This window comes from Mastigoproctus giganteus, chromosome 2, assembly GCF_048544385.1.
Source record: "Mastigoproctus giganteus isolate SK-2022 chromosome 2, ASM4854438v1, whole genome shotgun sequence".
In the NCBI taxonomy this organism is placed as follows: domain Eukaryota; kingdom Metazoa; phylum Arthropoda; class Arachnida; order Uropygi; family Thelyphonidae; genus Mastigoproctus; species Mastigoproctus giganteus.
The window spans coordinates 132,202,543-132,214,581 of record NC_143576.1 but is presented as its reverse complement, the minus strand read 5'-3'; the positions used below and the strand labels follow the sequence as shown (position 1 = coordinate 132,214,581).

The 12,039-nt window shown below is 36.1% G+C and overlaps 1 protein-coding gene across 1 annotated transcript in view; it reads left to right on the top strand.

Moving 5' to 3' along the window:
- The window catches only part of LOC150089571 (sec1 family domain-containing protein 2-like), a 200,058-nt gene that overhangs the window by 40,580 nt on the left and 147,439 nt on the right, over positions 1-12,039 (top strand). Inside the window, exon 5 of the mRNA XM_090390034.1 lies at positions 5,755-5,889. Within this exon, the coding sequence (XP_090246160.1) occupies positions 5,755-5,889 (135 nt within the window). The remainder of the gene's footprint in view (positions 1-5,754; positions 5,890-12,039) is intronic.

Here is a 12,039-nt window from a genome sequence, read left to right as displayed (position 1 = left end):
GGAATTTTGATAATAAACAACATAGCATTACTTGTTATATAGTCAGGATTTTGACTTTGTTGACTTTTGCTGGTCTTGTTCTGGCATTCTTGACTGGGAGAATTATCACTTCAGATTTCTCTGTATTTTTCAGACATGCGAGTTCAGCATTTGTGATAATTTGTTCAAACTAATTTTTATTTTAAGAGTCCTTCTAAAAAGTTATCTAATATTGATGATGGTTCACATAATTTTAACTTTCAAAGCCAAAACCAAAGGAAAGATTGAGAACTATAGTCTTGTTAGTCTCATAGACTCAATTACAAAAATTTTTGTGTGGTTGTGCAAAAGTAACCTTTGAACATGGATTTACTAGAAACAGTTTGTTGGCTACAAATCTATCTTTTGGCAATATATATAGCAGTGGAGAAAGGAGAAGTAAATCTCATTCTAATAGATCCTGTGCTTATTGCAAAAAATTTCTTGCCAATAAATTCAGTTATTATTGAATACTTGATCCACTTTCTTTCTGGCTGATTAACTATATCAATAATAGAAAACACTGTTAACTACCAAGATATCAACTCATATGAGTTTAGTCCTAAGCAGAGTGTCCCTCAGGGCTTCTTACTGGAACATTTTCAGCATTTTTAATAATGACCCTGAAAACACTGATAGCAGAAATAGCTATTAATGCTTGCTGACATTGTAAAACTCTATTCATCTATCAAGGCTTTCCAGCATTATTCATTCCAGCATGCTTACCTTCACAGAATAGCTTAGAAATAATGAACTGACAGTTAGCATTAGTAGAGGCATGTGATGCAAGAAAGCAAGCTTATATAGCATCAGGCAAAAAAAAAAAAAAAAAAAAACCCTTCCCATTTCATCCATTCACTCCAAATGTTTGTCTAGTTCAGCCTTGAATTTATTTAAGCTGTCAACTTCCACAATGACAGATGGAAGTTTGTTCCCGCAATCAACTACCCACTGGCTAAAGGCAAATTTCTGCACATATATTCAACAACTGTCTTTCCTCGATTTGAATTTATACCCATCAGCATTGAGCTTGCTTGAACCGTTCAAGGCCTTATATGCCTCAGTCAGATCACCTTGCAGGTGCCTAGTCTCCAGACTCCGCAATTTGCAGACTTAAGCTTTTCTTGGTAATAGCAACCCTATGTTCCATTATGTTCCACTAATCGCATTGCCCTTCTCTATACTCCTTCCAGCAGTTCTAATCTTTCCTAACATGAGGCCTCCAGACCTGTATACGATACCCAAAGTGTGGCCTAATCATTGCCTTATATAAAGGGATAATCACCTCCTTATCTCTGCTAGCAAAATTCCTATATATCATTGACAAGATCCCATGAGCTACTCTTGCAGCCTGTTTACACTACTCAGAAAACTTTATATCTGACTGCACAATTACCCCCAAGTCTTTTTCATTCTCCACTACCCTGAGTGTTGTACCATACAGTTGGTATATATCTCAAAGGTTACTGCTACCCATATGCAGCCCTTTGCATTTGTCAATGTTAAACTTCAATTGCCACCTCTCAGCCCATCTGCTCAACTTTTCCAGATCCTATTGTAGTAACATACTATCCTTAATATCATTAACAACCCTACCATCTGCAAACTTTGAATTAAGCCTGATATACTTTCATCAATATCATTGATAAATACAGAAAACAACAATGGACCCAACACGAACCCCTGGGTGATGCCACTAATAGCATTAGTCCATGAAGAGCAGTGTCCATTGATTACTGCTCACTGTCTTCTCCCACTCAACCATCCCTTTATCCATGGTAGCAACTTGCCTTTAATGCCACACTGCTCCAATTTGTACAGCAGTCTTATATGCAACAGTACCAAAAGCTTTCCCAAAATCCAAGTAGATGACATCAAAACTATTTTTTGCATCCAGCTCCTTTGTGACCATATTGTAGTATACAATCAAATTCTGGAAATATGGACATAGAATTCTTCTTACCGAATGAGATGAATAGTGATTCACAACCAACAGTTATCACAAGTCAGATTAATGTTCCTGTACATACAATCAACGTAGTAGTGCCCACATCTTCCAAAATGTGAGCAGGTTGAATAATAATGTTCTGCAGTATGTCCATATCTTAAACAATGATAACACATTGTTGTTAGATAATATCTTCTCAACTGATAACTACTACTATTGCCCTGCCCATATATACACATCCGAAAAACTCAAGTTTTCCTCTGATTCTGGGTGTAACAGTTAACACCCACGATGACAACAATTGTTATCATCGTAATCATGAGGAAGGTCATTGAATAATTTATGTGGTTCCCCTTCTTTATGCACCACTAGAGTACTTGTGGTGCATAAAGAAGCGGAACCCTCCATTAATGACAAAGGAAGTGTTCCCTGATTATCCTGTAGTACAGAAGATTTAGGTTTTAATAGAGCAGGAGGATCTCATCCCCATTACCTTTTTGCAAAGAGCATTCAATGTCATTTAAGGCTTCACTCATAGTCTGCTGCAAATGTTCCAACCATAACAATAACCTAAATTCAAGGGATACCACATCCTCTTCACTTGTATTTTCCACTTCATTCGTCAGAGGGAAGTAAGGCAGTCCACACCTGGAAACCAAATCTGGTTCTATGATGTAGCTCCCACTGGCCTGACTGGCCTTACTTTTTGTCCTATCATACGTGTCATTACTTTTTCCTTCTGTACAATTTGATCCCAAGTTGCTGCATGTTATATTCTCATTGCCTCCCTTTTAAATTATTCCTGTGTCCTCAGCTGTTGCACATTCTGCAGGTTCAGAGCCAGATCTTTGTTGTTCTTCTGTAGGACTATCTAATGGTGAAAATAACCTGTGAGCAAAAGTCATCAATAGGTTCCATCTTTCTCGCAACACATATAACAATTTTCTTTTCACTGTATTCGGTGGGACACAAATTTCATAAGGTTTGGATGACAGTGGCATGTCACTGTCATCCAAATTAGAGCTTTAGCCATAGGAAATTCATGAGCAGCAAATACACTTATTCTTAAAAAACAAAATGTCAGCTCTCAAAACTTATCACTACACTCACCTACAGTTCACATATTCCTCCAGCAACTTCTTTTTTAATTACCTAGCTCGAAAACCACTTATTTTTAAAAAACTCAAGAGCTTAAAATTCACCTGCACCACACTAAACATCTACCTCTGGAATCACCTTTAAAACACTGGTATTTTACTACAGAAAGCACTACAAAACTGCTTTTCATTACTTTAAATCCAGCCCACTTGGAGTAAGACTATTCTAGGCCTCAGCCTTCTCCGAATCGTATTGAGTAAGATTAATCTTATTCTTATTGGGTAATCTTATTCAAGACCCAGAACTCCAACAGCAAATTTCATTTCAAATTTCCTTTGCAACTACAGAAACAAGAAAATTTCATACTAAGAGTGCAAAGCTTAATCCGACCAAGAATAGTTTCTTAAAAAGGCCATTAAAACATACTGGATTTTGATATGTCACAAAGCCACAATGAATTCCCCAAAAAAACCAAAAAAAAAAAACCAAAAAAAATTCATATGCTAGTAGACTAACCCTGGTAGATAGAATATACTCTTGTTGCAGACATAATAACAACTTTCATAATGTAGTGGTGATATGTAAGGGTACAATAGTATACATGTTTAAGTTGAACGTGGTTTTAGTCCATGTGTATACTAAATACAAAACTGCTCCTTGTATTTTGTCTGTTTTGTAAGCCTTGACATAAAATTTATTTTAATCAATTCAAACTTTACAAATTATGAATTCAACTAAAAAGTAATTATTTGTGTTATTGTGCATTCTGTTACTATGAAATGCACCGGCTTGAATATACAACTGACTAGAAAGCAAACTCTGTTAACTTGAGCTTTCCCAAGTGTTCAGCTATATTATTTTTCTTTTAATGTTTCATATTCAGTTCTAACTAACTTTAGAATAACTATAGACTAATTGAGAAATTTTTTCTGCATTATAAATGGGGGTATTTATTATAAACCTGTAATGTAGGTTTATAATAAATAAAAGTTAAAATAGTGAATAACGGAAATTAGAAGAGTTAGAAAGAAATGAGTTATAAGTTATGCATAACATTAGAAACAGTAATAAGGTTTTACATAAAACATTTTACCCTACCTCCTTTGGCTATTGTATCAGAGCTTTCAAAAACACATTTTAAATGCTTCAGTAAAATGACATCTATGAACAAGATGAGAGGTTTTTTTCTTAAAAGCAATAAGTATAAAGTCAAGTCAAGTCATGCAGCAAAACCCAAGAAAGATATAGAAATAATATTTTGTCAGAAAATACTATTATGGAAAAGCATTTGCTGTCAAAAGCATGTTATCAGTTGGTCGTACAGTATAGTGTAATGGACAGTTTTCATCTATTGATGAAGATTGTCCATAAAGTAGAAAATTTACTAAGTTTTAAGTTCTGTAGTGATAACCCTCTTATTATATACTTGATAATTGGTTTATATGTTAACCTTTTAAGAGACTCTGCTTCTTATTGTTTTTTTTTTTAAAACATCAACAACTTTACAAATTTAAATATATTTAAATAAATTAAATTTAAATTGTAAAAAGATGGACATCAGAATTGATGTTGTGAAATTTGCATTCGACCAAATAGTAATCAGTTGTTGGAAACTTCCACTTAGTGTTGTGAAGATGGATAGTTTGAATAAATTTAAGGTTTGGATAAATTATTTGAAGGAATGGGCAAGTAATTTTTTCCCCCTGCTTCCTTGCATCACATAGTGGATTCTAACTTAGGCCATATTGTGCCATTGTGCATTATGTCTGCACAAGTGGGTGTTGGCGCCTCCGTAGCCAGGTGGGAAGGAGCAGCAGTGCGTAGCACTCACTTTCTTGATTAGACCAGGGTTCGAGCCTGTCACCACCAAATATGGAGGATGCGGAAAGGTCAGGGAATGACCACCGCATATTCCCGGAGCAATATGTTGTTGTTATTTGGTTTTTAGAAGCATTAGCAACTAAGTTGCTAATGCTTCTAAAAACCAAATAACAACAACAACGACAAGTGGGTGTTCATGAGCTGATTTGCATGTTTTGGGTGCTGAAAAATGTGGAGTAACTCACTGGGGAGGAACTTACTCCTTTCTGAGATCAGCTAACTACAGCTTTGCTTGAAGAGGGTTTTAGAACTTTGCTTTATGACAGAACCCAAACCCAGATATGTCCAAATGAGTGATAAGAGTGGCAAAACTGCTATTCTGTCATGGAGTACACACTGCTTCTTAAATACATTGTTAGAAACACTTGAACACGTTATAAACTTTATACATTGCTTTAAAAAATATTAAATAGTTAGCAAGTGTGTTTTATTTTTGCAGTAATATTTGCATTAAAACATAATCCCACCTTGCTTGCATAGAAAAAAGACATTTAAATATGTCTGTATATCAGAACACATACTACAATTATCATGCTATGTGCCAATATAATATGATGATTGCATATAGCTGAGATGATTTTATGCTCACATAAGGGAAATTCAGTTACAACTGCAGTAACACTATCATTATTGCAGTTTTTGAGAATTTTAATATTATTACTCTGCCATGCTAATTTTTTTTTAACTAGCTCTCAATTCAGATGTTTTCTAATTAATATTCACTTTGATCAAAACAAATGAAACTGATGGTTTTCACTTTTTCCCATCAGCTCTTCCAAATTAATATCGCATTTTTTATTATCTTTCAGAATTACACAGCAGAAGTATTATCCATTCCAATTTTTGCATCAAGTATTTGCCCAAGCTTTTTTATAATGCCTGCCTTTTCAAGAATGTTTCCCATCATGAGTACTTCAGGATTACATTCCAGTTCATGGAACAAGGTAATGTTATTGGGAGTTGTTGTACAGAAGTCACACTGTTTAAAAATATAACTTTGAATGAAATAGCATATTCTTTTCATTTGTTAAATAGGCTATCTGGAAAGTAAGTACACAAACTTACTGTACAAATTCATTTATTGATATAGGGATACATGAATGCACATATTACAGTACTGACATCATAACATTATTTTTTTGACATAATTACTACTATTGTTTATATAATTTTCTCACTAGTAGATGATTGTATGTATATCTGCTACTAAGAAATTGCAGTCAAGCAACCCCAAACAGGTTGTCACTGTTTTGTCTGTATGGATTTTTTCAGATGTTAAAAATTTCAGTAGCCCAAAGGAAAATTTAGGAAAAATGGAAGGGACAGTTATGGTTGTTCATGTTGCAAATGTACATCTGATTATTTAAATCATTAAAGCAAATGTGCATCTGATCATTTAAATCATTAAAGCAAATGTACATCTGATCATTTCTTTCTGACCACCTAGTGCCAGCAGTAGGAGTTATAAAACTCCTACTGCTGGCACTAGGTGGTCAGAAATATTTAGAAATAATATAAAAGACAGTTTACCAATGACAATGAAAAATTTGTAATGTATAAAAATAAAGACAGTAAAAAAAGTGTAAATAAATCTTCACAACATGATAAAATTAAGAAAATAATGAGGACTCAAACACTCGATATTTGAGGTTGGGTGGGCAAGAGGATCTATGAAGGATCATGGATCCATTGATAGAAAAGGTTAGACCTTTGGCAAAATAAAAGTATATAATTTTTTAAAGTTAATTTTCATTGATATTTATCTAATTTTATAATGGTAGTTACGAGATCTGCCTTAAACACGTCACAGGGTATTCTGACTCACACGGAAATAGCCGATGGCGATTTACGGGTGAGTCATGATTTAATCCGTTGCGGAACCTGTGGAATGTTTTCCAAGGTCGACCTGGTGACTAATCATAGCTCACCTGGGGATTCTTTTCTTTGTGATTGATGTAAGGAGTGCACCTATCTTAAATTACAATTTGGTGCACTGATGGAACAATTTGAGTCCCTGAACAAACGGGTGCTTGCCCTCGAGAATAATGCATCTGGGAGCTCGTCAGGGACTCAACACTCCAGCATTTACCAAGTGATGCACACCCGATTCGGGCCTCAAAACAGAAAAATCAAGTGCAAACTACTCTGGTTAAAAAGGACATTTTTTTATTAGGAGACTCCATTGTCAGGGAAACGGGGAATATTTTTTGCAATAAGGATAGGTAGAGTAGAACCAGGGTATGTCTGCCGGGAGCAACTATTAATGATATCACCAACAGATTGTCAGATTTTAAGGGTGGTAAAGAGAATATTATTATTCATGTGGGGACTAACGACATTAAACGTACACGATCCGACAGTTTGTTGGAAAAATACAAGACCATGCTGAGGAAATGCCGCGAGCTAGGCCACAATGTCTATGTGTCTGCAATTCTGCCCAGACACGATAGGAGGGATTATATACTAAAAGCCTTGTGGATTAACTCAAGACTTGAAGGACTCTGCAAGGCTTTAGGGGGAAATTTTCTATCAGAATGGCCCACACTTGTAGGTAGAAGGAATTTGTTTTGTAGAGACGGGATACACTTAAACAAAGGTGGTGCAAAAGTTTTTGCCAGCATTATTGAGGATACCTTAAAGGTTCAGGGAAATTGCTAGTTAGGGGGGGGATGTGGGTAATACTGACACGAATTTATCTGATAATATTGGTCAAAGTAACTCTTGTACATATCTCAAGAGTTCTTATCTGTTACCCCAACTGGACATATTATCTAGATGTTCTGGGGGCAGAAACGTTTCAAGTGAGCAGGTAGATAATGCCAGGGAAGCTAGCCTAAAAAACTTCAGGGGTTGTGTCAGGGTTGTTAAATATACAAGAACAGTAACTCTTAATTGTTTATATAGTAATGTTAGAAGTGTCGTCAATAAAATGAGTGAATTCGAACTGCTGGTTAAAACAAGTAACGCTGACATAATAGGGCTTACGGAGATGTGGTGCCACCCGGAAATTGGGGATGATGAGTTTCAGTACTGCTTGTATAATGTATTTAGGAAGGATTGGGTAGATAGGAGTGGTGGGGTAATGCTTCTTATCAGAAGCAGCCTGAGTGTGACGATAGCTCTCCTGGATTCAGACATTTCACATGCTAATATAGAATCTGTATGGTGTGAGATAGTTGGAAACAAAGATATAATGCAAGTAGGAGTAATCTACAGACCAGGTGATTGTGAAGATTATGACGAAGCCTCTACATGCAAATGGAATGGGCAAGTAAGCGTCAATGTCTTATTATGGTTGATTTCAATTTGCCTCTAATTGATTGGAGTAAATGGGAAGGAAACTCGACATGGGGAACAAAATTTTTAAATCAACTAGATGACTGTTATTTGTATCAACATGTCAGGAAAAGTACTAGAGAAAAGAATATCCTAGACCTCATCATCACCCATGAATCAGATGACATAACAGGGCTGACAGTAGAGGAACCAGTAGCAGGAAGTGATCACAGAGTTCTATGGTGGATGATGATGAGAGAGGTAGCAGCAGTAAAAGGCAAAGGAATGGGTTTTAATTTCAGAAAAGGAAATTACAATGCCTTAAGGTACTACATGGCCTCTATTAACTGGGTAGATATCGCACAGAGAATGAATACATTTGAACTGTGGTATGCTTTTAAAACATTAATCACAGTTGCCTTGAATGCGTATTTGCCATTAAAAAAATACTCCACGAGGGGGGTTCCAAGTTGGATTAATAGTGAAGTTGCCACATTACTTAAGCAGAAAAAGGTGGCATGGAAAGGTTACAGAGCAATAAAAAGTACTGAAGCCTATAACAGCTACAAGATGATCTGTAATAGAGCCACAGAAAAGGTTCGACAGGCAAAGACAGTTTATGAGAAATCACTAGCAAACAGAGCAAAGAGGGGGGATAAGGAATTCTTTACATATATAAATGCCAAGAAGAGCAGGACAAACCAGATTGGACCTTTACGTAAGGGAAAGGGGATAGTATTAAATACACCAGCTGCCATTGCAGATGAACTCAACAGTTATTTTGCATCGATATTTACAAATGAAAAACCTTTTGTGGAAATGGGAAATTGTGGGAGCAAAGTTGAAAAATATGTAATTAATGATATTGAAATTTTGCAAGATTATTTAATGAAAAAACTTTCAAGCCTACAGGCCAGTAAGGCTCCTGGAGTTGATGGAATATACCCTATAATCTTAAGAGAGGCAGCAAGTGAGTGCATTTGAACCATTGAGGCTAATTATGCGAGCATCACTAGACTAGGGAGATTCCATTGAATTGGAAAAGTGCCAATGTATCTCCCATACATAAGGGTGGCTCTAAGAGTGAAGTTGGAAATTATCGACCTGTCAGTCTGACTTCAGTGGTAGGAAAAATCATGGAGGCAATGATCAAGGGTGGAATTCAGGATCATTTGGATCGAATTGAAATTCTCAAGGATACTCAGCATGGTTTTGTAAAGGGAAAATCATGTTTAACAAATGTGGTTCGCTATTTTGAAAGGGTCACTCATGAGCTGGATTTAGGGAATAATTTCGACATTGTTTATTTAGATTTCAGCAAAGCTTTTGACTCAGTCCCACATGAGCGGTTGCTTTATAAGCTGGAACAGGTTGGAATCACTGGGAAAATCCTTAGATGGATAGCAGGATGGCTTCAGGGCAGGAGGCAGAGGGTTGTGTTAAATGGCTATTCCTCAGATTGGGTTGATGTAAGAAGTGGGGTTCCCCAAGGATCATTATTAGGACCATTGTTGTTTTTAATTTTCATAAATGACATCGATGAAGGGATAGAGGGCGGGATGTCGAAATTTGCAGATGATGTTAAAATTGATAGAGTAGTTAATGATCACTGTCAAGCTGAGCTTCTTCAGAGAGACCTAGATAGACTTCAGGAATGGTCAGAAAAATGGCAGCTATGCTTTAATCCAACAAAGTGTAAGTATTACACTTGGGAAATAGTAATCCCAAAATAATTTATTCACTTGGTGGAGTTCAACTAAACCCAGTACTGGAGGAAAGGGACTTAGGTGTTACGATACGGTCAGACATGAAATTCTCTGAGCATTGTAAACAGGTTGCAAGGAAGGCCCATGGTGTCCTATTGAACTTTTGAAAGTAGAGATAGGGATGTGATAATCACATTATATAAGGCTTTTGTTAGACCGCACATGGAATACTGTGTTCAAGTATGGAGACCGCACCTAAAGAAAGACATCGAGCTTCTTGAAAGGGTGCAAAGACGGGTAACTCGTCTGGTGAGATTGGCAAAAGGGTGTCCTTATGAAGAAAGACTTCGAATATGTGGGTTGCAAAGTTTGGAAACTAGACACCTTAGAGGAGATTTGATTGAGGTGTTTAAGACTCTGAGAGGCATCAGTAAAATGAATGAGGACGAAATTTTCAAGATTATAAATGATGCTAGAACTAGGGGACATAAATTCAAGTTATGGGAGAAATGTTTAGATTGGACTGCAGGAAGTTTTATTTTAGCCAGCGAGTTATAAATTATTTATAAGTTATAAATAAGTTGCCTACGTGGGTGGTAGAGGTTGACAGTTTGGGGAAATTCAAAGGTCATCTGGATAGTACCTTCGGGTCAGGGAAGCGCATAGGATGATAGGTTTAATTTCCTTTTCTTTTATTAATTATTATTATTATTTTTTTATCATTGTTTTATTCGGTTTTTTTTTTTTTTTTTTTTGGCTGGTGCAGCATAAGCCATAGACTTTCTTGCACCATGCGGCCATTACTAATACTAATACTAAGTACTTCTCGTGTATCAGATGAAAATATGGACCGAACTCAAAGCCATCAAGTGAAGTCCATGGAAGTTGATGTACCAAGGCAGTTGTGTTACAGTTACCCCAGGGAAAGTAGTAGGAGCAAGAATACTCTAATCCTGATAATCTTCCACAAAGCAGATGTGGTTGCTAGTTCATTTAGCAAGGAGTGATCTCAGAATAATAGTAATAGTATTTGCCATGTAGTACAAGGAAACCACAAGCTTTTGCTGCACTGGCAAAAAACAAAACAAAACAAAAAAAACTCCAAGTTGATAAGAAAACACAAGTTATATGCTTCCCTCCTCACACAGGTAAGTATCCAGTTGAGCTTTGAATAATTCAAACTGTCAGCCTCAACTCCTATGAGGGCAGCTTGTTCCAGCTATTAACAACTCACTGGCTAAAATAAAAGTTCCTACAATCTAATCTAAACCTGAAGCTCTGTAATTTGAATTTATGACCCCTAATTCTGGAATTCTTTAGAACAGTGAGAATTACACCTTCATTCATTTTACTAATCTTTTCAGAGCCTTATAAACATCAATCAGGTTACCTCTGAGGGCCCTGGTTGTCAAGCTCTGTAACCCACATAATCGGAGTTCTAAATGTATGAGGAGGGGAGAGGTAGCAATTGTTAAAGACAAAGGAATGGATAGCTTAAGGTGCTATCAATAGCACCTTAAGCCATAAATGCATATCCACTCAAAGCTCATTATAGTGTCCTCCCATGGGAATGAGGAAATATGGTTGTTATTTTGAAAGGAAGTTTATATCAGCAGTTCCTGAAATAAGCAAAGGATCAAAGAAAGGTTTGGACATTTTTTGTAATCCTACTAGTAAATATAATATGTACTGCTCTTCTATTGATATCTGGACATCCCTCTGTTGTTAATTGGTCATGTCCTACACAACCACCACATGTCATACACAAGGTTGAGTGGGTACGAGTTTATTACCACGTTGACCAAGATTTTGGCAGCTCCGGCGAACGCTAAGTTTTAATTTATATTTAGTCGTTTTATTGACTTAATCATTATACTAAACTATTTTCTATAATTAGCTTTATAGTTCTAGCCAAGCTCCTTGGTGGTTTATTTTTAAATTTAGATAGCGATTTTGAAAGTTAATACTTAGTGTCCGTAGATTTTACGTTCATAACTTGCCGCCATTATTATATGATACGGAATAGCAAAAGGTGTAACGTAAAAGTAGATAGTGAAAAACATAGCACTGTATTGGAAATCTGTTAGATTAGAATAGTATTATCAATTAATC